The 25,479-nt window shown below is 35.9% G+C and overlaps 2 protein-coding genes across 6 annotated transcripts in view; one reads left to right on the forward strand and one right to left on the reverse strand.

Annotated features, from left to right (window-relative positions):
- Positions 1–146: 146 nt before the first annotated feature.
- On the reverse strand, positions 147–21,039 carry pusl1 (pseudouridine synthase like 1). 5 transcript variants are annotated; one of them, XM_058792499.1, is made up of 8 exons: positions 20,809–21,039; positions 20,673–20,730; positions 16,728–16,915; positions 7,689–7,838; positions 5,296–5,466; positions 1,204–1,258; positions 851–1,013; positions 147–414 (listed from the first exon to the last, which is right to left on the reverse strand). In XM_058792499.1, the coding sequence occupies exons 1-8, from the start codon at positions 20,865–20,867 to the stop codon at positions 383–385; spliced, it is 876 nt and encodes a 291-aa protein (XP_058648482.1). In that variant the 5' UTR covers positions 20,868–21,039; the 3' UTR covers positions 147–382. The 5 variants fall into 5 exon arrangements, 4 of the variants coding, with proteins under 4 accessions (XP_058648482.1, XP_058648483.1, XP_058648481.1 ...); XR_009273521.1 differs by having other exon boundaries at positions 148–414; positions 1,227–1,258; XM_058792498.1 differs by lacking the exon at positions 147–414 and having other exon boundaries at positions 468–1,013.
- A 977-nt stretch (positions 21,040–22,016) lies between these two features.
- The window catches only part of acap3b (ArfGAP with coiled-coil, ankyrin repeat and PH domains 3b), a 90,904-nt gene continuing 87,441 nt past the window's right edge, over positions 22,017–25,479 (forward strand). Inside the window, exon 1 of the mRNA XM_058791567.1 lies at positions 22,017–22,275. Within this exon, the coding sequence (XP_058647550.1) occupies positions 22,229–22,275 (47 nt within the window). The 5' untranslated portion in view covers positions 22,017–22,228. The remainder of the gene's footprint in view (positions 22,276–25,479) is intronic.

The raw sequence follows: 25,479 nt of genomic DNA on the forward strand, positions 1-25,479 counted from the left end.
AAACAGTCGTGGATCATCCAGGTAACCGCACACAGTATTAAGAACCAAGGGTTCACAAACTTTTGAATGGGTTAGGCTATATTTTCGTCTTGTGGACTAAATGTAAACATTTTATGTAAAATATCTTACTCGGGACAGTACTAAATAAAAAATAACATGCATTTTTTTATGATCTCTCTTATTTTGTTAAAATTAATCACATTTTCTGCAAGGGGTTCACAAACTTTCAAGCAGCACTGCATATGTATATAACTATGCAAGTATGGTTTTGACACAGGCAAGTGTAGGAGACAAAGGATAAAAATAAGACTTTAATCAATTTTACAATAGATATTGTGAAATCTCTGTTTCTTAATTGTCGACAATAACTTAAACAAGTATATTACTGTTCACCCAGCATACAAGCCCCAAGATCTGTGACGAAAAAAAAAAACATATTTAATACTGATGTACTTTACATAGTGACCACAGTAAAATGCATGATCTTGAGGAGGGTAATTATAGTGAATGGCTGATAGAACATACTGTGTACTGTTTACTGCATACTGCACTGTATATTACCTGCTATTTAATAATGAAACAGCATGCATTATGTAACAAACAGCACATGAGCTTATTATTTGACATATTTAATTCAGCAAGTGCAGTCCAGTTCGCACTGTTTTGTGATTTTAAATCAAATTTTGTCAAAGAATGTGTTCAAATTCATTAACATGGAGGCTCAATTCAAGCACATTGCATTTTGGGCCATGTTGTTCTGTGCAGTGTGCTGTGGTTGTACAGTTCACATGTACATTTACAATTTACATACACGTACAAAGAGTAGAGCGATATTCTGAACATTTCTTACCTGTATCTCTGTACTGTACATGGGTCAGAAACAGGCCGTGGGCTGGGGCCGTCAGGTTTTGTGGGAAGGCCAGTGAATCCCGTGCTTCTAGCAGCTCCTGTATCTGACTAACAGACAATCTACCCTGACCGACGGCAACCAGCGCCCCAGTCATCCTCCGCACCTGTGAGCGGAAACGTGTCGCTTTGATTACAAGACTACTACTGTTATATAACATATCAGCCATATTTCACCATCAAAGACTCATCTACTGAAATGAAATCGTGCAGATTCACACATTTAACACTAGGAGGCAGACATCCTATAATGCAACGTAGATATTATATTCATAAGGAAACAAAGCCAGTACTTACTTGTCTGTATAAAAAAGACCTACTTTTAAAAGTGAGCTCCCAGAACTGAATATCTCTGAAAGAAAATAAACAAAAATACAAAAGTTAAGTTAATGTGAACAAAATTCCACGTGTGCAGTGACTGAACCACATAAAATTCATGGGTGAAGAGTGAAGGCCTGACCTCTTTTGGGTTGTCTCCTTCACTCAGCGTATTATTTCTGCCTAGCTGGTACAGTATTTCTTCCATTATAACTAAATGTGCTATTCTGCCAAGTTGTCTGCATGAAATAAACAACTGGAGCTGCAGCAGGAGCACTGGAGCGCTCAGACTGGATAACATCTCAAGCAGAGCTGCCAGTATTTACTGCGAGAGAGGGTCAATGTTTCATAATGACTTTTTTTTTAATGGGAGGTAAATTCACGATGAGATTCGTTTGGACTGACTTCACAGAGATGCTAAATGAAATCGTCTGGCTTTCATTTAATCACGGCTTTGAATGAACAAACAGCCAGAGTGCGTTACATGAAGAGAGATAAGCATTCAACACCAACGCAAGGAAAACCTCAGAGGAAGCACATGTGAGTCTAAAATATAAAGCTGCACTTCCAGAATAAAGACTAGGTGCAGAACAAAATAATAGTGTACTGCAAACTGCAATGATAAAATGTGATTTCAAAAATCATTTTTATAAAAATCCATGATTTTTCCTTTACTTTTCCAGTCGTGTGATGACTGAAATTTTTGAATTTGAAGTAAGCATCTTCTGTAGCTTCTGAAGGGCAGTATTAAATGAAAAAAATGAAAGAAAAAAAAGAAAAAAAATGTACACATCTTCATTCGGTTCAAAAGTTTTTTCTAAGCATTTTCTATGCATTTTCTAAGCACCTGCACATCTAAGCTTTTCCATTTAGTAATTAATTCATCTCCATATGAAATGAGCGCTGACATCACAGACATCTGACAACATGTGAGCATATTCATGATGTTTCTTGTGTGTGAAGTCCTCTGAATTCATTATGATACAGATGAATATGGCAATAATTTAACTACTTCTATAGTTTGAAACCTTGTTTGCATATTAACAATTTATCTTGTAGTTTTGAATCCAAGTTAATAATACATGTATAGATTAACTGCATCACTTCAAAGGAACATTTGCTGATAATTTACTCGCCCTCAGGCCATCCAAGATGAGTTTGTTTCTTCATCAGAACAGATTTGGAGCAATGTGGAATTAAATCACTTGCTCACCAGTGGATCCTCTGCAGTGAATGGGTGCCGTCAGAATGAGAGTCCAAACAGCTGATAAAAACATCACAATAATCCACAAGTGAGCCACAACCCTCCAGTCCGTAAATTTACATCTTGTGAAGCGAAAAGCTGTGTTTCTAAGAAACAAATAACAAGTTTTTTTAACTTTAAACCATTGCTTTTGACTAAATTAGTGTTCTCTATCTATAATATTGCTTTCTCCAGTGAAAAAAGTTGTCTCGTCTGAATCAGGAGAGAAATATGTGCAGATCAAGCATTGTTTACAAACGAAAACAGTCCAAAACAGCTCTAAACAAACATATCAGTGGATTTTGACGTGAAAGGACAACAGGAGACGGAACTGATAGACTGGAATGTGGATTATTGTGATGTTTTATCAGCTGTTTAGAATCTCATTCTGACGGCACCCATTCACATCCACTGGTGAGCAAGTGATGTAATGCTACATTTCTCCAAATCTGTTCTGATGAGGAAACAAACTCATCTACATCTTGGATGGCCTGAGGGTGAGTAAATTATCAGCAATTGTTCATTTTTGAGTGAACTATTCCTTTGTGTTACTGTGTATATAGCACCACAAAAAACACTTTTCTGTTTTGCATTGTTATTATAGGGCTATGCAGCAAAATGACTTGATGTGTGTGTGTGTGTGTGTGTGTGTGTGTGTGTGTGTGTGCGCGTGGATGATAAATGCAGTTGATCCCCTGCAGATCTTGACATTAGTGTGAAACAGAGCAGATGGGGTGTGTGTGTGTGTGTGTGTGTGTGTTTGTGTGTGTCCTGACAGCTGAGAGCTGCACGTGAAAAACCTAAAATGACCTGCCGAAGGGATCCCAGTGTGAGTTGGTTTTAAACATATGTCCCGATGGCTTTTGAGGGAGGCAGGGATAATCATTCTTATTTATATGCAGAATTATTTTTATAGATAAAACCAATTGTGATTAAAGGATTATTGTGGATTATTACATTTATTAGTGATATATTATTATACCACTGAAATTAAGAGTCTTAAGAAATCTGAGGTTAAATGCCACAGATGTAGTCCACGCATTATGATCGCAATAAACCAGAATATTTCTTTAAATACTTAGACTACCGTTTGAAACTTTGGTGTCGGTAAATTTTTTAAATGTTTCTGGAAGAAGTCTTTTATGCATGCCTAAGGCTGCATAACTATTTTCCACTGTAATATACAGTATGTTAAAATGTAATTTAAAGCTGAATTTTCAGCATCATCACTCCAGTCTTCACAGTGTCAGAAATCATTCTAAGATGCTGATTTGCTGCTCAAGAAACATTTATAAATAATGAAAACTTCTCATTTTTGTGAAACCCAAGATATATTAATTTCAGGATCCCTTGATTAATAAAAAAACACCATTTATCTCAAATAGAAATCTTTTGTAACATTATAAATGTCTTGACTGTGACTTTTGATCAATTTAATGCATCCTTGCTGAATAAAAGCATTAATTTATTTCAGTAGTATTCTGAATGATAGTGTACAGGATATATCCCAAATCATCAAATATTGAATCCTCCTTTATATTTTTTGTGACTAAAATAATGTTTTCTTCAGAAAACTGATGTGGACAGTATAAAAACAGCCATTGTTCACCTCGTCTGAGAAGCTGCAGTGCCTGTCCCTCAGCTCAGGACGGAAAGAATAAGCAGCCCGCTTTTGTCAACATCATGCTTTAGTCCAACATCTGTTGCCTAGCAACAGTCTCATTGCACATGCCTAACTGAAGAGACGACCGATGAAACACCAGCCTCAAAGACTGGACATCCACTGTGCTATAAAGCCGCTTCGCCTTTCATACTGTGTGTTTGCATTTCAAATGTATCTACACAATATTAAATAATGTATACATTCCTTTAGCTGGTAGCTGGTAATGACCAGTGGTTTAAGAACATAAGGTTTACTATGTAAAGTCATAATTAGGGTTGTTAATGGCCAAGAGGGTTTATGGCTGGATAATGAATGTATATTAGCAACTATTGACTGCGTGTTGTAATTGCTGATCCATAAATCGCAGATCAGACGAGCTCTGGCCTTGATGTTCAGCCATATATCTTTCTAGGAAATCAGAGGCTATTTATATGCTCCCATGCCGAATGACTCCACATTTGCTCAATGAATCCCTCAACATGCTGTTGAAAAGTGGCTATTAAAATAAAATTCTTTAACCAAATGACAGAATTAAATCTAGCGAGTTGTGGGCTAAACTGCACTTAATTTCATTTTGGCAACTCAACTACATGATATGTATTTAGTGAACTGAGTGTATTGAGTAAAATAAATATAATCATGGGCAAGATTTTCAGAGAACATTCATTTGAAATATTATTATTATTATTTGAAATATTATTGCTCTTTTGTTGATATTGATTGCTTGCATTGTCCTCATTTGTAAGTCGCTTTGGATAAAAGCATCTGCTAAATAACTAAATGTAACACAAAAGAAGATATTTTGAAGAATGTTGGTAACCAAACAGCTTCTGGTCCCCACTGACTTCCATAGTATTTTTTTGTGAGGAACAGAAGCAGATTCTGCTGATGTTTGACAATATATTGACTGGTAAACTGAAGAAACACGTTTACAAAAAGAAACTTTCGGTAGACAAATACTTCATAAAACTAGGACCATGATCTAGGACCATCATACAGCACGTGCCATTGCAAAGCCTGCTAGTCTATCCCTCACAAATTCAATATGGCGTCTAACCTGATAAATGTGTGATTAACCCCCTGGAAATCATAAAAGCATCAACCAAACCATGCTTCCTTCAATCTCTGGCTTTGCAGCTTTTTTACCAAGCAAGACAAATCCTACCTGTGAAAGTGTCTCTGACTGAACGAGACCCCAGGTTCCAGCTGGGCCTTCTCTAGGGTCTTCACTGGGTTCTTGAAGGGCGTCTCTGAGCTCAAGGCACGGAAGGTGCTGAAGTCATGGGTTCCTAACAGCAGTGCAGCAGCCTCTTGCATTGCATCGATATTGAGCCTCCTGTGGAGAGAATGAAGTAAGCATCAAACTCTGCATATACACTGAGCACAGTGTAAATGAGCCATTACACAGTACTTCATTACCGCAGCAAATGAGTTTGATATACATATCATGAAAATCTGACTTTTTCCATGTTTAAATGCTACAATCGGGTCCCCAAGGCCAACTGAAGAAACGTGAAAAAGATTAACCCAGTAATTTTTTTTTGGCAGCAATAGAGCCTATTTACACCAAGTTGATTCTATTTACACTATGTTAAAATAGCATGATTTTCTGCTGTTTATACAACTTATTGCAAATAGTGGCAATTATTTGCACCTCAGTATTGTAGTACATTATAAAACAGTATGCAATAATAACGTATTCAGTTATAATTTTAATTCAAATGATTAAATGGATGCCTCCTTATTGGGACAATAAAGCCCTCGCTACACCCACCCTAACCCTGCCTGATACTTTATTTTCACCTTTTTGATTATTTCCTTCATTTTAATTGAAAATAACTGCCTTTCCGATGTGATATGAGATTTGAAAATGAGAAAAAAAAGTTTGGCAAAAGGCAAGTTCGAACCCGGATCAATCATGTCAAAAAGACTACGGAACGTGCTCAAAGTCCCTTTCAAGGAAAGTCTGTTCACTCGGCCGCCACATTTGCAACGCCTCCGGGCAGCTCAAACAAGACCAAGTCCTATCTAAATGAATGGGGGAATCCTGAAATCTCAAAAACTGCCCGCTGAATTGAGATGATCCTCACTGCAGAACACAAGATCCAGGGAGCGTGGTTGGATCTAGATCCAACTCCTCCCACAGAGCTTACATATACCTAAACCTAACCGTCTCCACCCCCTAGATGTGGATCCAACCCCGCCCCCTGGATCTTTGTTCTGCAGTGAGGGGCTACTGGCTGAACTCGCAATTAAATTACATATTTCAAATCAGACTTATATTACAGACACCTGAGACTTATATTAAATCTTGTAAAAAGGGGCATAGGTGCCCATTAAAAGATTTGGGGTCAGTAAGATTTTTTTATATATGTGTGTGTCTATATATATATATGTATATAATTTATGTTCTTTATACTAACCCAAGCTGCATTTATTTGCATTCATAACTATAATAAACACAGTAATATTGTGAAATATTATTCCATTTTAAAATAATTTTAATGTACGTTAAATGTTATTTATTCCTGTATTTTCAGCATCGTTACTCCAGTCATCATGTCACATGATCCTTTAGAAATCATTCTAATGTGAAATGTGCTGCTTTATATTTCTATGGAAACTGCGATGAATAGAAAGTTCAAAAGAACAGCATTATTTGAAATAGAAATCTTTTGTTAGATTATAAATGTCTCGATCTATTTGATCAAATGCTTAATGCTGAATAAAAGCATAAATTTCTTTCTAATCTTACTGATCCCAAATTTTCGAGCAGTTGTGTATATACAACTGAAATTTAGTTTATATATTGATATTTATATTTTTGCTCTGAAATGACTTATAATGACCTAAATAAGTTAAGTCCTGTTTATTTCTATAGTGCTTACAATCGATTATGCTAGCTTCACAGACAATCTTCAGTGGCTAATAAGCAAAAAACATTCAAATATTCAACTTGACAATTCACAGTGTTGCTTATTTTTTGCATTTCCAAGAGAATCAGCTCAAATATGTATTAACATTCAATATATCAGCAGTAAAACATCTCAGAAGCCACACAGGTCAAGGAACGTTCAGATGAGCCTCTGTAAACATCTATTTTAAAGGGACTAATCCAGTTTCTGTGCGTGGAACGGCAGTTCTTCTGAATGAGATGAAAAAGCAGCTGGAATGTGCGTGCATGAAGCAGACAGAAGGCGACTGTGGGTGTTGTTCTGCGTCACTACGAGCCCCAAGCTTATCTTGGCCTACTTTCTGGCTAAAAATGAAGAGAGTGGAAAAAATAGCATTAATGTTCACGCGTCACCCTTAGAGACGAGCCTCTCGCTCCGACGTTCCTCTGCTTCAAAAAGACATCTGAGGCACGCGCTGCTGTTACAATGCATACTTTCCTCATCTGAGTTCTTTGGTTTCGGTGTTGGCCTAGATAACCGCTAATCATTTGCTCGCCCTTACGATGGGTCTTGATGGTGAGTGTGTATAATTCATGTGCGGCTTTTTCCGCTGTGAGGATTTAGCCTCTGTGACATGTGCGTAGTGAGAGGGGGCGGCACTCACGTGTCTCGTAACGCCCAGCATAGGTCCCTCTCTGTTACTGGCATTTCTGTGTGATGTCTGGGACCCAAAGCGAAGCGGTACACATATGTGCGTGATACGGCCCTGTAGCGTGCGTGGAAGTCACTGTGGACACGGTAAGCCCTGGTGATTCTGGGAAATAAGACAGAATAGCAGACACTGATTCAAATCTGGTAATGTACATATGTTTGTTTTGCAAACACCGCCCGCCAATTTCCTCCCAAAAAGGTTCAAGTTAGTTCAGACTAATCAAGACACTAGAGGAAATATCATAACACTGGTTTCCATGTAAGAAAAACAATAGTCACTCATCATTGAAATGCAGCTTGATATCATAACAAACAAATCTGGTTTATACTCGTGGTTGAGGACGGAACACAAGAGCGGCATGGAAATGTGTTCATTCATGTCTTCAACACAACATATTAAAGTAAAGGAAATTTTGATGCACTGCTGAAACCATTTAATGGTTTTGCCAAAATTTTCAATAGTAAACTTATTGACTTCAAGGCCTCCTTTTGTCAAAGACAACATTTGAAGGTCCCAAAAGATGTTTTTGTTATTTCCGCTACAATGTCATAGATACAGTGGGGCAAAAAAGTATTTAGTCAGCCACCAATTGTGCAAGTTCTCCCACTTAAAAAGATGAGAGAGGCCTGTAATTTTCATCATAGGTATACCTCAACTATGAGAGACAAAATGAGAAGAAAAAAAATCCAGAAAATCACATTGTAGGATTTTTAAAGAATTTGCAAATTATTTGCAAAATAAGTATTTGGTCAATAACAAAATTTCATCTCAATACTTTGTTATATACCCTTTGTTGGCAATGACAGAGGTCAAACGTTTTATGCAAGTCTTCACACACTGTTGCTGGTATTTTGGCCCATTCCTCCATGCAGATCTCCTCTAGAGCAGTAATGTTTTGGGGCTGTCGCTGGGCAACACGGACTTTCAACTCCTCAAAGATTTCCGATGGGGTTGAGATCTGGAGACTGGCTAGGCCACTCCAGGACCTTGAAATGCTTCTTCTGAAGCCACTCCTTCGTTGCCAGGCGGTGTGTTTGGGATCATTGTCATGCTGAAAGACCCAGCCATGTTTCATCTTCAATGCCCTTGCTGATGGAAGGAGGTTTTCACCAAAATCTCACGATACATGGCCCCATTCATTCTTTCGTTTACACGGATCAGTCGTCCTGGTCCCTTTGCAGAAAAACAGCCCCAAAGCATGATGTTTCCACCCCATGCTTCACAGTAGGTATGGTGTTCTTTGGATGCAACTCAGCATTCTTTCTCCTCCAAACACGACAAGTTGAGTTTTTACCAAAAGTTCTATTTGGTTTCATCTGACCATATGACATTCTCCCAATCCTCTTCTGGATCATCCAAATGCTCTCTAGCAAACTTCAGACGGGCCGGACATGTACTGGCTTAAGCAGGGGGACACGTCTGGCACTGCAGGATTTGAGTCCCTGGCTGCGCAGTGTGTTACTGATGGTAGCCTTTGTTACTTTGGCCCCAGCTCTCTGCAGGTCATTCACTAGGTCCCCCCGTGTGGTTCTGGGATTTTTGCTCACAGTTCTTGCGATCATTTTGACCCCACGGGGTGAGATCTTGCGTGGAGCCCCAGATCGAGGGAGATTATCAGTGGTTTTGTATGTCTTCCATTTTCTAATAATTGCTCCCACAGTTGATTTCTTCACACCAAGCTGCTTACCTATTGCAGATTCAGTCTTCCCAGCCTGGTGCAGGTCTACAATTTTGTTTCTGGTGTCCTTTGACAGCTCTTTGGTCTTGGCCATGGTTTGGAGTTGGACTGTTTGAGGTTGTGGAAAGGTGTCTTTTATACTGATAACAAGTTCAAACAGATGGCATTAATACAGGTAACGAGTGGAGGACAGAGGCGCCTCTTAAAAAAGTTACAGGTCTGTGAGAGCCAGAAATCTTGCTTGTTTGTAGGTGACCAAATACTTATTTTACCGAGGAATTTACCAATTAATTCTTTAAAAATCCTACAATGTGATTTTCTGGATTTTTTTTTCTCATTATGTCTCTCATAGTTGAGGTATATCTATGATGAAAATTACAGGCCTCTCTCATCTTTTTAAGTGGGAGAACTTGCACAATTGGTGGCTGACTAAATACTTTTTTGCCCCACTGTATATTTTAAAATAATTACAAATATTGTAATATCATTACAATATAATTGAAATTTTTTATAAATATTGCAATATTGCAAAATATTTTAATATAACTGCAATAATTTAAAATAATTACAAAAAAACTATTATTAATTAAATTCCATAATTAAAAAAAAAAACAGAAAGTTCTTCACGGTTTACTCTTTTTATTAACTAATGAATTTACATTTATTAATAATAAAAGGTTTTAGTTTTTTTAATCAAAACTATTAATTTTTACTAAGTGTATATTTACATTCATTAGAAGACATTTTAGATTTTATTAAAGCGATAGTTCAACCAAAAATGAAAATTCTGTCATTAATTACTCACCCTCATGTCGTTCCAAACCTGTAAGACCTTCGTTCATCTTCAGAACACAAGTTAAGATATTTTTGATGCATTCCCGAAAGCTCTCTGGCCCTCCATAGACAGCAAGGATCCTAACACGATCAAGGCTCAGAAACGTAGCAAGGACATCGCTAAAATAATCCATGTGACATCAGTGGTTCAACCGCAATTTTACGAAGCTACAAGAATACTTTTTGTGCGCAAAGAAAACAAATATTTATTCAACAATTCGTCTCCTCTGCGTCACCCTAGAGCGCCATTTTGGAGAGTATCACATACATAAATAACGTATGTATGCGGATACGTTGTTTATGTTCAGATCAGAGCGTAAACAACGTAAACAGTGTATTCGCATACGGTGCTGCTGACACAGAACAGCATACTTTGTTTACGTATGTGATAATCTCCAAAATGGCTCTCTAGGGGGACGCGGAGGAGACAAATTCTTGAATAAAGTCGTTATTTTTGTTTTCTTTACGCACAAAAAGTATTCTCGTAGCTTTGTAAAATTACAGTTGAACCACTGATGTCATACGGACTATTTTAACGATCTCCTTGCTACGTTTCTGAGCCTTGATCGTGTTAGGATCCTTGCTGTCTATGGAGGGTCAGAGAGCTCTCAGATTTCATCATAAATATCTTAATTTGTGTTCTGAAGACGAACGAAGGTCTTACGGGTTTGGAACGAAATGAGGGTGAGTAATTAATGACAGAATTTTCATTTTTGGATGAACTATCCCTTTAATTTCCCAGACATTTCCAGCTCTAGAAGTCTTAAAATCCCCTGTAGTATATCCATATAGCACAGTACACAGCGTGTCCAAGATCACAAGCTGTTATCATAAGTTGCCTTTCTGTGCCTCCCTTGGAAGTGTGCTGAGGCCCTTTAGTCAGTCTCGGCCCCCTGGTTGCGAACTACTGCTACAGATGTACATTAAAGAAGGAATCAAACCACTTCTACAGACCTGATTATCAAAGCAACTCCTTAGCTGGAGTTTTGGACAGGCAATGCCTCACATTTTCTTCAGAACGCAAATCTAGTTTACATATTCAAATCAAATCTAGTTTACATATTCAATATCATGTTTACTATGTGAAATACTATTTAAATAAATATAATTATATTAATAAGTTGAATAAACATACAACAGCATGTCCAAAATCTGTTAAGTTCCTGCTTCAAACACTGTCAGCTGCTGGGATGGTGGTCTTCATCTGACTAAGTGGCATTATCGATTAAACTGTTGATAACAAAGTGCCTCAATTCCTCATTAAACATTTATGCAACACAATCCCATGAGACCTCCCTGAAGCACATGACAGAGGGCTTCCTCCTCATTCATGAGAGGCACAATATGGATATTCTATGAGCATTTTAAAGGTTACGTTTAATTATAGCGTCACAAAAGATGATCAAGTTCAAAAGTCATGCAAGTCATGTTCATATCCAATACACTTATTGCGATGAGGCCACGAGAGTCAAACGCTTTTATTATGATAACAGAAAATTAATTTTATAAAGAACAGACCACAGATGGGAGATCAACTGCTAATATACCAATATAAATGTTTTTTACATTAAAAGTTTTTTAAAACATTTCTATATATCGTAGATAGATAGATAGACAGACATAGTTCATTATAAATTAATTATACTGAAATTATAAATTAAATACATGAATTGAAATGCTAAATACATTGTCAAACCTATAATTATATATAATTACACAATTACATTTTAAAGGAATTTAATATAACACAAATATATATGAATTAACTATCAGGTCATTTTTTAACCACATTTTTAAATATCTGAGACAATTTGGTCACTTTCTTTGGCATTTAAACTGTAGTAAGACAGATAACTGAATGGAATTTCATTATGAAACACATACAAATATATAATAAAATATTAAAATACACTATCATTCAAAAGTTTGGGGTCAGTAAGATTTTTTTTTTTTTTTTTTAAAGAAATTGAACCTTTTATTCATTTAAAATGCATCAAATGTGACATTAAAGACATTTATAATGTTACAATAGATTTCTATTTCAAATAAATGCTGTTCTTTTGAACTTTCTATTCATCAAAGAATCATGTAAAAAATGAAAGATGGTTTCCACAAAAAGCAGCACAACTGTTTTCAACATTGATAATAATCAGAGATGTTTCTTGAGCAGCAAATCAGCATATTCGAATGATTTCTGAAGGATCATGTGACACTAAAGACTGGAGTAATGATGTTGAAAATTCACAGCAATAAATTGCATTGTAAGATACATTCAAATAGAAAACAGCCATTTTAATTTGCCAAAAACAATAAAATCTCCCTAAATGACACTATCTTTCATCAGTGGTCATTATGTGTCAGTGAGGATGCAGTCTCAGTGGTCAGTGTGTTCTAAACATAGGAAAGCCAGACAGAAAAGAGCACAGCTGCCAGTACACATCTCCAGCTAAAAGCACCATTACACTCTGACAGCATCTCTGCAGGGTTGCTGAGGCATTTTAGGGCTAATTTCCTGCAGTTTGCTGCTCTGCTCAGCACTCACAACACCAGATAAAGAAGAAGACATGCTCGGGCTCCCAGAGGAGTCTGTCGGAGGGTATTAATGATTTACCAGCAGTCGCTAATCGCTGCTAACAGGAACATGGAATAAAACACACACAGACCTGATGTGAGCACTGTGTGCCATCAATATACAAGTTTCTGTGACTGACATATAAGGCAAATGTTAAATGAAAACAGCACTAAAGCAGTCAATACATTCAAATAAAAATATTTTTTTAGCCTTCCAAGACAATACCAGGCATCTGTGAATGACAAACATGTTCTTACACAATTTGGAGTCAAATAGCAAACTAAATAAAAATAAATAATACAAGGAAGTGGAGAATTGAATTGCTTGTAATATAACTATTAGATTTTATTTATTTATTTATTTTTAAGTAATGGGTCAAAGATGAAAAGGGGTTTTCAAGCATCCCAAACAATTAAAGTTTAATACAGCTTTTCAATTTGCATTTTTTTTTTTCAATATATATATAAAATCACTTTTGTAAATTTAATTTGAGGCAGACACCAAAATGGGAAGTGTTGTCTTTGAGCCTAATACATTTAATTCTTCAGTATGAGTTTCACCTTACTTTTGCAAAATTGGGGATGGTTAAATAAAGTCTTTTATACATTTTTCTAAAAATGTAAACATTTTTAATGTCATTTCAATGATTCCTTGCTGTATTGCATTTAAAATAATAATAATAATAATAAATCGTACTGAGCCCAAACCTTTGAATGCTGCGTGAAATATTAAATTATACACTGTAAAAAAAAATGACTGTGATTTTAACAGTAAAAAACTGTGAAAATGCTACAGTAAAAACCTGTTAAATGGTTAATGGTAAGTTCCTGTAAAATTTACAGGGAAAAACCGTAAACTGACGTTCCCAGAATTCCCTGCGTTGCATTTCAAATTTTGTTTGAATTTGATGTTTTTTCTTTGAAATAACTATGTTTCTTCTTCTTTTTCTTATCAGTTATGTTTATTAGGGTTGTATGTTACATCTAATGTTGTTAAATTAATGTTTATTGCATATTTCAGTTTAATGAGTGTCACCGTGATGGTGTTTAGTGCTTGTGTGAATAGCCGCTTTTCCATTGTCGGGCCAGTGCGAGCCAGTGCTTTAAACGGGCCGGCGGGGCTAATAGGCTCAGACCTGTAGCACCGAGCCCAAAATCACGATGCGTTTCCAGAAGCTCCGCTGTGCTTCACTAAAACCCGCCCTTTACACGCCTCTCTGGAACAACGTCACGCAACTCCCTCATTTCATCAACAAAGAGAAGTTATCAGAAAACTAATCAGAAATAAGTCACTGGAACTAGCGCGATAACAAAACGAACATGATAAAAGCGGCCGTTTGTTTGCATGTTTTGTTAGATTTAAATCCAAAAGCATCGATGTTTTACAATAGCCTATTAAGTGATACATTGATCATAATGAATTAATTTATCAGGATTGAAAATTAGTCACACAGAAATAAAGCAATGTGAACCACTATTTCACAAAAGAAAGAGAACAAATAGGCCCACCCTACTTATTCAGTAGAGTCTGTTTCTGTTTATTTGTAGTCACAGTATGCATCACGTTAAGTAAGAATGATAATTTCTATATTTTTCCATCAAAAATACGTAGCAGAGGGAGCTCCCGAACAAAAACCATTATATATCTTTATGACACACACGGAGCTAAAGTCTTGAGACGCGACTTATGACAGATAAAATATGTTACTAAATAAATACACGATTGTTATAGAGAATGAGAAGCTAGCGTCTGATTTCTTCAAGCGGTCGTATTTACCATGTTTACTACGGTAATGTTAATGGCTAGCGTGCATAGTCTTTTGCATCACTTATAAATATTTCTGCCTTGTATGGTGATCATAATCCACATCGGATCAAGTTATTTCAAACACTCGCTGCTGTCTGAAAGTCCGTTTTGAGCTAAAATTATTTTAAAAGTCTTTAATGCTGCTGTTATAGCTGTTAACTTTATGAAATGATCTGCAGCGCTGACGCTCTCAAGACGCGGTGAAACTCCGCCTTTGTTCATAACCACTCCTCTAGCCCCAGTTGGCCCGCTTTGGCCCAAGGTTTTCGTCAGGCCAGAAAACCCCAGCCGTTGGCCCTGAGGAAGCTCCGACGAGGCACAATCAAGCCCAGGAAGTGACAGTGGAAATGCGACTGGCCCTGGCACGCACTAGCACGCCTGCTTTTGGCCCGACAGTGGAAACATGGCTAATGACGCTGTGCACCTTCTATATATGTTATTATTTAAAAGCTGCTAGTGTTGGGCTTTGGTTCATCATGTGACTTTCTCATCACCACCTACATTTGGTGGTTATCAGTGTTTTCAAAGGTACAAAACACATTTCAGTACTTTAATAGGTTGGTATATTAACATTATATCAGTTAATGAAATTACGGTATTTAACTGTAAATTTAAGTTAAAACTGTAAAACCTAAAATGTCGTTACGCTAGAATTCCGGCAACCACAGCTGCCGTTTTTTTACCACACATTTTACAGATTTTTTTTTACAGTGTAATAAAAAATAATTTCTATAGGTGCCTGAAATGTATGTATATATTTCATAAATTTACATATTTCATGATGGAATAACACTTAATTGAATGCTCAGTCACACAAAATAATAACATTATTCACAATTACTTGATTTCATTTATTATAACTGCATTTAATATTAGCTACATTCACTATCTTTGAAATGTGATTCAGTAAATTCCTCTTTTCTGTAATTCCAATTCAATTTCCTGTGGCAAATTAATTTCAACTATTTATAATCAACTAATAAAATTATCACATTATCAAATATATATGCATACTTATCAGCACAAAAGGATTTTTTTTTAAGGTTTAAATTGGTCACTAACAGCAAAGCGACGTATTAGATTCAGCACATCACAGGTTAAGCTCACTACAGAGGATGTGTCAAGGTGACTTTGTAAAAGCAATTTACACAGCATTTAATACAAGGAAGGTCCCCCTGGAGCAACATGGGATTATGTCCCTTGCACAACAGCGACTGGGATCCTAGTAGTTCCCCATGAATTACCTCTTCAGGGGACTGAATTTTCAGATAACTGCCCGGATCTTTCACAACTAAGCAACCTCCAAACTAAAATTGCAGTGAAGTGAAGATACTACACAGAGTGTGACATTGTTTGAAAGCTTTTTAAAAGAAAAACTTTGAGAGATCAATGCCTTATTAACCTGGTAATGTCACATTTTCTATTTTAGTGTGTTATAATATGTAGTCTCTGGCTTTTGGCACTCTAGCGGTTAATAAACAGAACTGCGTGCGTCTTGCAGAAGAACATTGTAGCCGGAGCTACTTCTCTATGTTTATGTCTATAACGAATAACGCAGGCTACTCCGCAGCAGTACCTACCCGAACCTGTCTAAAATAGTCTGAATATAAACACTTATTATAGGTGTACCGTACTGATTCAGGACAAGCCAAAAACACAGTTTGGAAAATGGATTTATGGTGTACTCACTTATTATATAAATTTTGTACATTTTGAACACAAAAAGAGACTGCAGCTTAAAGAATTCCATTAGAATGAACATTCAGAAATCATTCTAATATGCTGATTTGGTGCTCAAGAAACATTTTTATTATTATCAATGCTGAAAACAATTGTGATTATTTATTTTTTTTATTTCATAATTTTTTTCAAGGTCGTAAGAACAGCATTTTATAAAATACTATTTTTTTTTTTTTTGTAAGAATACAAAGTTTTTTTTATTTTCACTTTTGATCAATTTAATGCATCCTTTCTGAAAAAAGGTGTTAATTTCTTTGGAGGGAAAAAAAAACTGACCCCAAACTTATGAACTATTGTATAAAAAAAAAAAAATTGTGGTGCAAAAACATTCAGCTTATTAAATCCCTTAAAAGACTCCCACCTTATAGGTTCTGCTTTCAAGTGGAAGTTTAAGGCATCGACCATGTCTTGCTCGGGCAGCGGTGGCTTGTCTCCTCTCCGCTGGACATCTACATGTGCAGAGTTACACAAGGCGTGCACACCAGTGTCTGTTCTACTGGAGATAACCACGGACACCTCATTCACCGGCTTTAGTTTCTGCACAGCACTCTACTCACAAAAAACAAACACACAAAAAACCTGATGATCCTGTTTTCCAGCATGATTCAAATATTCCAAAAGACATTTTGTGGGATTGAACAGAAGCAGAAAATCTGACCACTTGTACAAAGGACATGCTCAATGTCACAAATTTGCAAAATTGTATTGATATTTCTCATTCATTTTGAAACATAATACTTTTGCTGTTTTAGATTTCTTAAAGGAGTAGTTCACCCAAAATGAAAATTAGCTGGAAATTTACTCACCCTCGACCATCAAAGATCAGTTTGTTTCTTCATCTGAATAGATTTGGAGAAATTTAGCATGACATCACCAATGGACCTTTTTACTGGAGGAAAGGTTATTATGGAATAATGGACTAGCATTTTGACCAGAAGCGATGGTTTAAAGTTAAACACCTCAAAGATGGATTTGTTTCTTACAAACACACAGCTTATCACTTCACAAGACTTTAGATGATGGACTGGAGTGGTGTGGATTGCTTGTGGATTATTGTGATGTTTTTTTTTTCAGCTGTTCGGACTCTCATTCTGACGGCACCCATTCACTGCAGTGATGTAATGCTGAATTTCTGAGAATCTTTTCAGCAAATTTCCATTTTTGAGTGAACTATTCCTTTAAAATATTATTTCCCGGTTTAAATAAGATTCTAAATCCCAGATGTTTTCAGACATTAAACTGAATATATAAAGAGAGTTTATCTCACATATGAATATTCCATAACTGAAACCTTGTCAGAGGTTTTAAATATCTTCTAAGACCCTTTCATCATTGCCGCAATGTTATAATTAAAGGCATGCTATAGCACACACAGATTATGAGTGTGCTTCTGTAAATGGAGATTAAAAACTAATTGCCATTTACATAATTATAACACTGATAATAGGTGGGAATTTAAAAAAAATTAGTGGAGTTTTGTTCAAGGGGAACATGGTTTCCCTTTACATTTTACAGACAATATACTCAGTTTGCGGTGGTTTTATATTCAACAAAACCTCTACTCAGCCTCTTTGACATAAATGTCTCATAGAATTTTTATCTGCACGACAGCTCTGGTTACATCATGACATTATACATATATATTTCTGGCTTAAGAGAGATATACAAATATAACCTTTGAATCAAATACAATTTGACTTTGGGCAATCATTCTTAACCCTACAAAGCCTACTGTATTTGATACATTAACTTCCAAGTCCTCTAAATGATAAACTTTGCTATAAAAAACTGTTATACATAACCTTCTATATACATTCTGCCCTCTAAATTATATTTTACACTTTTTCATATGTTACATTTTAGTGCAATTTTAAAAATGTCCAGCTTCAAGTCTTGTTTTTTGTTTTTTAAGAGAAATCTACTGATTTTTATGAAGTACACATGAGAATACCTTTTATATTTATGCAGATTAACACTTTCTGGACTGAAGCAACTTTGGTTATCTTATCTATACATCATTATTGAGAAATATTGTGTTAAAATGTGAGCATCAAATATGATACATTAGCCTTCTGAGGAACATTATTTGTACATCTTTTAATCATCATTGTATTGCATTGATTATATGCCCCCCACAATTCACAATTAAAACAAACCTTTGATTATAAAACAAAACATTTATATGTCATCTTACAAAGACATATTATTGGGAGATATACTGATATTTTATTTAAAGCTGCAGTCCGTAAGTTTTGCCTCTTCGTCGCCATCTCTGTTTGAAAACCTGGAATTGCAGCTTTTAGCGGAACTATATTGCTTGCATGGGCTGTGCTCCGGCATGACTTCAGCATGGATGAATCTAATGTTTTGAGGAGTATGTGTGGCAGTCAGTCACTGTACCGGTGTGGATATTTACTGTATTTCGCAATCACAGATTCTAGCCTACGTCTTGAATATATGACCCAAATAAGAATTTTCACCGTATATTGCCATCTGAACAAGTAACAAGTCTGCCACGTTTGTTCTGACCGACTGAGGAAAAAAGCATTACCATAAATAGCGCTACCAATGGTGATTTAATATAACGATCGGTTAGCCCATATCACATCAAACCATGCAAATTATTATTATTGTTATACTTTATTCTCAAATTATTAATGTTAACAACATCAGCATTGTGTGACCATAGCCAGGTTTCCATCACCCTCTTTTAATGCGCATTTTGAAGTATCGCATGAGAAACGAGTGATAGAAACGCCAAATTTCGAATAAAAATCCCTTAATTCGCAAAAAAGTTTTTACGCTCACTTGAGGTGGTTTTTGACTTGTGCGAAAAAGGGTTGATGCAAATTATGGGAGCTGGAAATGCATTTTGTGAATAAATTCCTCCAAGCGCATCAAAAAAGTCATGTGACTTTGCGCTATGGGACGGCAAAACCTGACTAACCAGCAGACCGATTTCATTCCACAGCATCTGAAATGTCATGGTTATTCTCAAATGCCCAAGCAAAGTCTTAATGTCTTAAAAATGTCTTACACGACAGCAGCATCCACCTCCGAAAGCAATGACCGCATGCATTGTGTTTCATCTACTCGCTCTGAGGCGCAAATCATTTATTATATATGAAAATGATTATATTCTCTGACTTTTCTTAGTGATTTATAGTGCAGGTTTATCAGAAAGTGACGATTTTGTTCTCTTTGACTCATTGGATGGAAACGGTGCTTGTTCACAAATGTTTTATGCAATATTCCAGTTTTGCGTGTGAGATAAATTCGCAACTTTGGATGGAAACACAGCTTATGAGTATAGTGTGTATTAGCGTTTAGATTTTAATTTCTTTACCGTCTAATCTAATTGTCATGCCATTCGAATTTCATATTAAGAAATTCTTTTAACCCAAAAAGCTAATTATGCTCCCTTCGAACTGGTGTAATCCCAGGCTATCTGTAATCAGAAGCACATTTAAAACTGGAAAATAATTTAATTTCATTCACATGTGTTTCATAAAAACATAATCTTTCTGGATTACAATCCACCATCAAAATGATACATTTAATTATTCTAGCTGCTGTGAGAAAAGGCTATAAACGAAATGCGATAGCCTAGTAGCCGGGACAACTTCTTTATGTTTACAGACGTATGACACAGCAGCATGCTCGAATCACTCAAATTAGAAAACATTATTATAAACTAACCGTTGTGAATCGGGCTAAAGTAAGGCGATAGTTTTAAACACTGGCTGGTTATGTATTTGCTCAAATATTGATTTCGGATTATTTTTAACCAAAAAAAAAAGTTACAGACTGCAGCTTTAAGTTATAATAACAATAATTATTATTATTATTTTACATATACATAAACTGTTTAATTTCTTTTTTAAATCACTTTTATTTCACGTATCGGGCTTTACTTGGGTTAACTTAAATATTTGGCAAAAGTACCTCCACAGAGACCATCCAAGCCATGCAACAACAACTACCTGTCTTGCCAACAGAAAAGCATCACACAAAAAGATTTTACCGCAGTATATTTATATTCCATTTCCAAAATAAATGCAATTTAATGAGCATACATTGTGTTGAAGAGGATGGCAGATGTTTTGAGGCAAGCACCAGTCAGAGGATTTGAATGCAGATGAGTGAAATAGAGAACTTGAACAACAACCACATGCAGTGGTTTGATTTTAGTGTAAAAAAAACACATTTTCTTACCGAAACAACCAAATAATTGCATATGGAAAAACTATTTGAGGCTATTTTGAAACATACAGCAATTGTTTTGAATTGTCAGGCAGAGACTGACCTCTAAATGATTCTCAACTCCCTCTACAGCTTGATCTGCTGGTGCTTTCATCACGCCACTGAGGAGAGAAGCACACACACACATTAACCGCAGATCAATAGAAGGAAGCGTGAGTGTGGTTGTCATGGAGACACACCTATATTTGGTCCCTGCATATTGGAAAAAGATTAAATAACGGGCGGCGGATTTTTGCATGTTTCCTGGTCTATTCGCTTAATGTTTATCAGTACGAGGCGTTAATAACGGATGTATACTACGGAAGTCAATAAAAAAATAAGACTCATCAGATGTTGTATATGCCTAATAATATCGTAAGACCAGTCCTGTTCAACACATGTGAGTGCCTGTGTCTGCCTGAAAGGAGACCCCACCGCTGTCTGACATTTAGAAGCCAAAGCGATGCCTGTTTTAAAAACAGCCGTTGAAATGTCAAGTTATTTAAAACATATATCATTTCAGTCTTTAGATAGGTTTAATTACAAATAGTAATAATATGTACACACTGTTTGATTTGGTTTGAAAATAGTAATTTTCTATGTGTTGGAAGTTTAAAGGCAGTATCGGAGGACGACAAAAACATTTCAAAAAATCCACGGGAGCAGGGAGAGACCGAGACGTGACGTAGGCATCGACGTAATGACGATTGACAGAGGCGGACCAAACTCAAAGCTCTTCTGACTGTTAAAACATTGAAAATAAATAAATAAATAAATATTTTTATAAAGATAGTGATACCAAATGTCAGTTTTGCGGAATGATTTGTTGATTTATTGTTTTAAGTATAGAATTTTCTGGTAGAATAGCCTTGGACACAAAAATTCTGAAAAGAACATTTAGTAGAAAATGATTACGTTGTTTTATTAATTAAATATTTGATATAAATATTAATTAAATATTCAAATTAAATATTATATATATATATATATATATATATATATATATATATAATTAAATATTAAATATAATATATATTTTTGCAAAAGAAAACTACCTGACCTATCAATAGACCTAACAATGTATTCTACAGTTCTACAGATTCCAAACATCTTGTTAAATATTTCTATCAACATTTAATAATACATTGTTTATGTGTTAAAATAAACATTACGATTAAATGTTGTATCTGTTAGCATCATTTAATGCACTGTGAACTAAAATGAACTAACATTAAAAAAGAATAATAAATGCTCTAAAAATGTAATGCATAAACAAATAAGCCCTTACTGAAAAGAGCTAAACGAAATAAAAAGAATTGAAGTAAACACACACACATCAAATATTCCAAATCTACACAAAGGTTTGGTGCATGTGATGAACTACACTAAAAATGTGGGATGCATTTTGAAGGACGCTCCCTTGAGTTCTTCTGCCGCGTGTTTGGCGACGGTCCCTAAGCTCGCGCAGCGCTGAATCTGATCCACAGATCTGTAGCAGTGTGTCACAGTGTCACTGTTTTACCGGGGAAAGGGATACACTCGCCTTTCACATTCAGGCGTACTACAGCCACCGGCAATGCTATGCAACATTTTTAACTGAAAGACGGAATAACAGTAAAAATGACGGTGGATTTTGAGGAATGTATTAAAGATTCACCCCGATTCAGGTAAGAACACAGCTGACGCCTGTTTGCATGTGAACGCGCTGATTCGCTTTAAACAGCACACACATGACAGTTCATAACGCCGTTTATGCGTGTATGGTTAATTGTTAAAGATCAAACGGGATGCTTGTTTGGGGAATTGGTTTAATTTTAAAACACGACGAGTCTCAAATCAGGTCTGGCTTTTTGTCTGTTTAATGTATAATATTTTTTTCTTAAAACATGTAGACACTGCATAGTGAGCTGGCTACATAGACAGCATTTTGGGACATCGCTCGGCATCTTTCTAGGTTATGAGAGCATCGCCGTGTTCTTCAGGGACCAGTTGAATGAATGAGGGCTCTTTAAGGACACGGATTCTTAGCCGCAATAACTCAGTATGGCTGATTTGTTGTATAATTGTGTTACAGATGTCGGTGGATCCTGTAGCTACTGAGTCATATAAATGAGATTAATAGGTCGTTTCTAATGCAAAAGCATCACACGAAACCGAATGCAGTGAAGGGGGGCGTTGCTGCGCTCTACACGCCAAGTATCACGATTACTAATGCAGAGACACTGCATTTACATGATTCACGAAGGCTATACGGGCATCTGTTACTGTAACATTCATTATCACAGGAATTGTAATTGGAAATGGGATGAACTACAGATGCGTTTTGAAGGACGCTCCCTTATGTTCTTCTGCCGTGTATTTGAGCACATGCACATTACAGAAAAATTAAATGGAGTCACTAAAGATTTTATCTTATGTGAGATCAGAGTGCAGTCATTTAGCAGTCATTATTATTAATCATAATAGTCATCAACAGACTCACTCTTTTTTTTTTTTTTTCAGGGCATCTGGTTCTGCTTGCAATTAATAAACGAGCTAAATATTGTTTGCAGATGTTTATTTTAGTTATTAAGTGTCACAGAGAACAGAACAGAATTAAAACATTGATTCTCAACCATGAGGCATCAGCAAACTTCCAAAGATCACCTTAAGATGACTTAAAAACTACAAATCTAAATATTTCTCATTTAATTCACAACTTTTTTTTCTTTGAAGTATAAGGATTTAGGATTAGGAAGCCTAATTTTAAAGGTGAATTCTAGCTGGGAAAAGTCATGTAAATTAATAAAATCTTCTAACTATGTGAATGGTGTAGAAACGATTTTCAGTATTTTCAGTCAGAAAATGAATCTCACTAATATTTACAAAGAAATGGCAAGTAACACATTGCATTAAACGTGAAATTTTAAGTATTGGAAAGTTAATATTTTCTTGTAAATCATTGCATGTAAATCTTTCTTTTTTTTTTTTTTTTTTTTTACATCATTTGAATAATGAATATACATTTTTCTAGTTATCAGATACAAATTATGAGTTAAAAGTTGTGGTGCCTTTGAATATTGTTGTGGACAACAGGGGGAAGATTGCAAACCATCGACTTCAAGGAATAGTTCACCCGAAAATGAACATTTTGCCAGTATTTACCGAGTAATTAAATAACATTTATTTATATAGCATATTGAAATACAGCGATGCTGACCAAAGTGAATTACAACATAATGTAATGTAAAATGCCAACGTTATCTCACGACCAATTCGTATGTATTTTACGAGGTGGCTAATTCGTACGACCGCACTCCTACGATTTTGTAGGATTTGTCTAAACCCCAGTGACGGGTAGGTTTAGGGGCGGGGTTAGGTGTAGGTCATTTGTATAAATTAGCCACCTTGTAAAATATGTACGAATTGCCGTGAGATCGGGCTGAAAACGCATGACACGCATAAACTATCCATGAACATCATATTTTTTTTATGTTCATGTTTTTTTATATGAAGTTAAAATATACAAATCCAATCCAGTTCTGTGGAACCCAAAATGAGGAATTCTGAAGAATGTTCAAGTTGCTCTTTTCCATATAATTTCAGTGAATGGGAACTAAATTGCTTAAGTCACATATCATAAAAATGGTTCATACAATTCAAAATTTCAGGATTATATGTGACAAACAGACTAAAATTTAATCATTTGTTATTCAGATTTTCCTGAAGCATTCATGAGAGTAAAGTAGCAATGTATGATCTGTTTGTGCAGGGTGTTTTCTAAACAGTTGACCCAATTAAAAAATAAAAAAAAATAAAAAATCGTCATCTGACTGATTCATTTACCAATTGGACTGATTCAGTTCTTTTATTTCAGTTCACTGACTGAATCGGCCAGTTGCAGTTGAATCAGAATTTTAGTCTATTTGTCTCATAGCTTCACAAGACTTTTTGGACTACTTTTATGATATTTTTACCAGGACATTTTTCAAAATGTATCTTTCTTCCAGAAAACAAATAAAGTCTGGTTTTGGTCAATTTGAATTTTGGCTGAACTATTTCTTTATTTTCTAGCCTTGGTGGTCTATTTATTTGCAGGAATTATGGCAATATAAACTGATACATTTTTTAGTGCTGTCGTTGTTTTCAGCGCAGCGAGAGTCTTGGTTTCAGTAGTTCAGTCAGCACATGTGCAGCTTTCAGCGCGGGCAGATTCACTTCAGATGAGTCACAGCTCTTGCCGGTCGTGTGAATCTGATCCGTCATCATACATGATTGTTCAGAAGGACACAGGAGAAACTGGACTTGTTCTCCATCTGTTCAGTTCATCTGTTCTCTTCCATGTGAGACATTGAGGCGTCGTGAACTTCATTCTACAGCAATAATATTCAGTACTCCATCATGCACATAGACATTTATCCAGTAAACTGTCAGTGCTTTGACCTTCTCTGCCTCTTTGTGCCTCTGAGGCATATCAAGGACTTTTGAAAGGCAGGCAGCAGGGTTATGGAGATGTGGAGTCTCTGCGAGGGGTTGATGTTCTGGGCAGACATCCAGTATTCCCAGCTTCACTGATGCTTAAGAACTAACACACTCTAGGGACCATACCAGAAGAGCCAGACAGTAGATTCTGATGAAAAGTGACTGTTTATCTGCATGACCCTACATGGGACAAGAATGGAGAATGGATGTATAGATTTATGTTGTCATAAAGTGTCCTTTACATTAAGTGCATTCAGATGCACTTTAAAAAAAAAAAAATTATATGTACTATCTAATTAATTTAATTGACAATGGAAAATTTTCCCGTGACATCTTGTACGTTTCTGAACATGATAAATGATGTTTAGCCTCAAATACTGTTCTGAAGTGGTATAAGAGATAAGTTGTGT

This window comes from Onychostoma macrolepis, chromosome 11, assembly GCF_012432095.1.
Source record: "Onychostoma macrolepis isolate SWU-2019 chromosome 11, ASM1243209v1, whole genome shotgun sequence".
Taxonomy (NCBI): domain Eukaryota; kingdom Metazoa; phylum Chordata; class Actinopteri; order Cypriniformes; family Cyprinidae; genus Onychostoma; species Onychostoma macrolepis.

Bases quoted from the DNA above. Each gene is read 5' to 3' on its own strand.
- pusl1 (XM_058792498.1), bottom strand. From the start codon at position 20,867: ATGCAAAAATCCGCCGCCCGTTATTTAATCTTTTTCCAATATGCAGGG. The intron at 20,731-20,808 runs GTGTGTCTCCAT...TTCTCTCCTCAG, and splicing joins TATGCAGGGACCAAATATAG to TGGCGTGATGAAAGCACCAG. The intron at 5,467-7,688 runs GTGAGTGCCGCC...TTCTCTCCACAG, and splicing joins TGCTGGGCGTTACGAGACAC to GAGGCTCAATATCGATGCAA.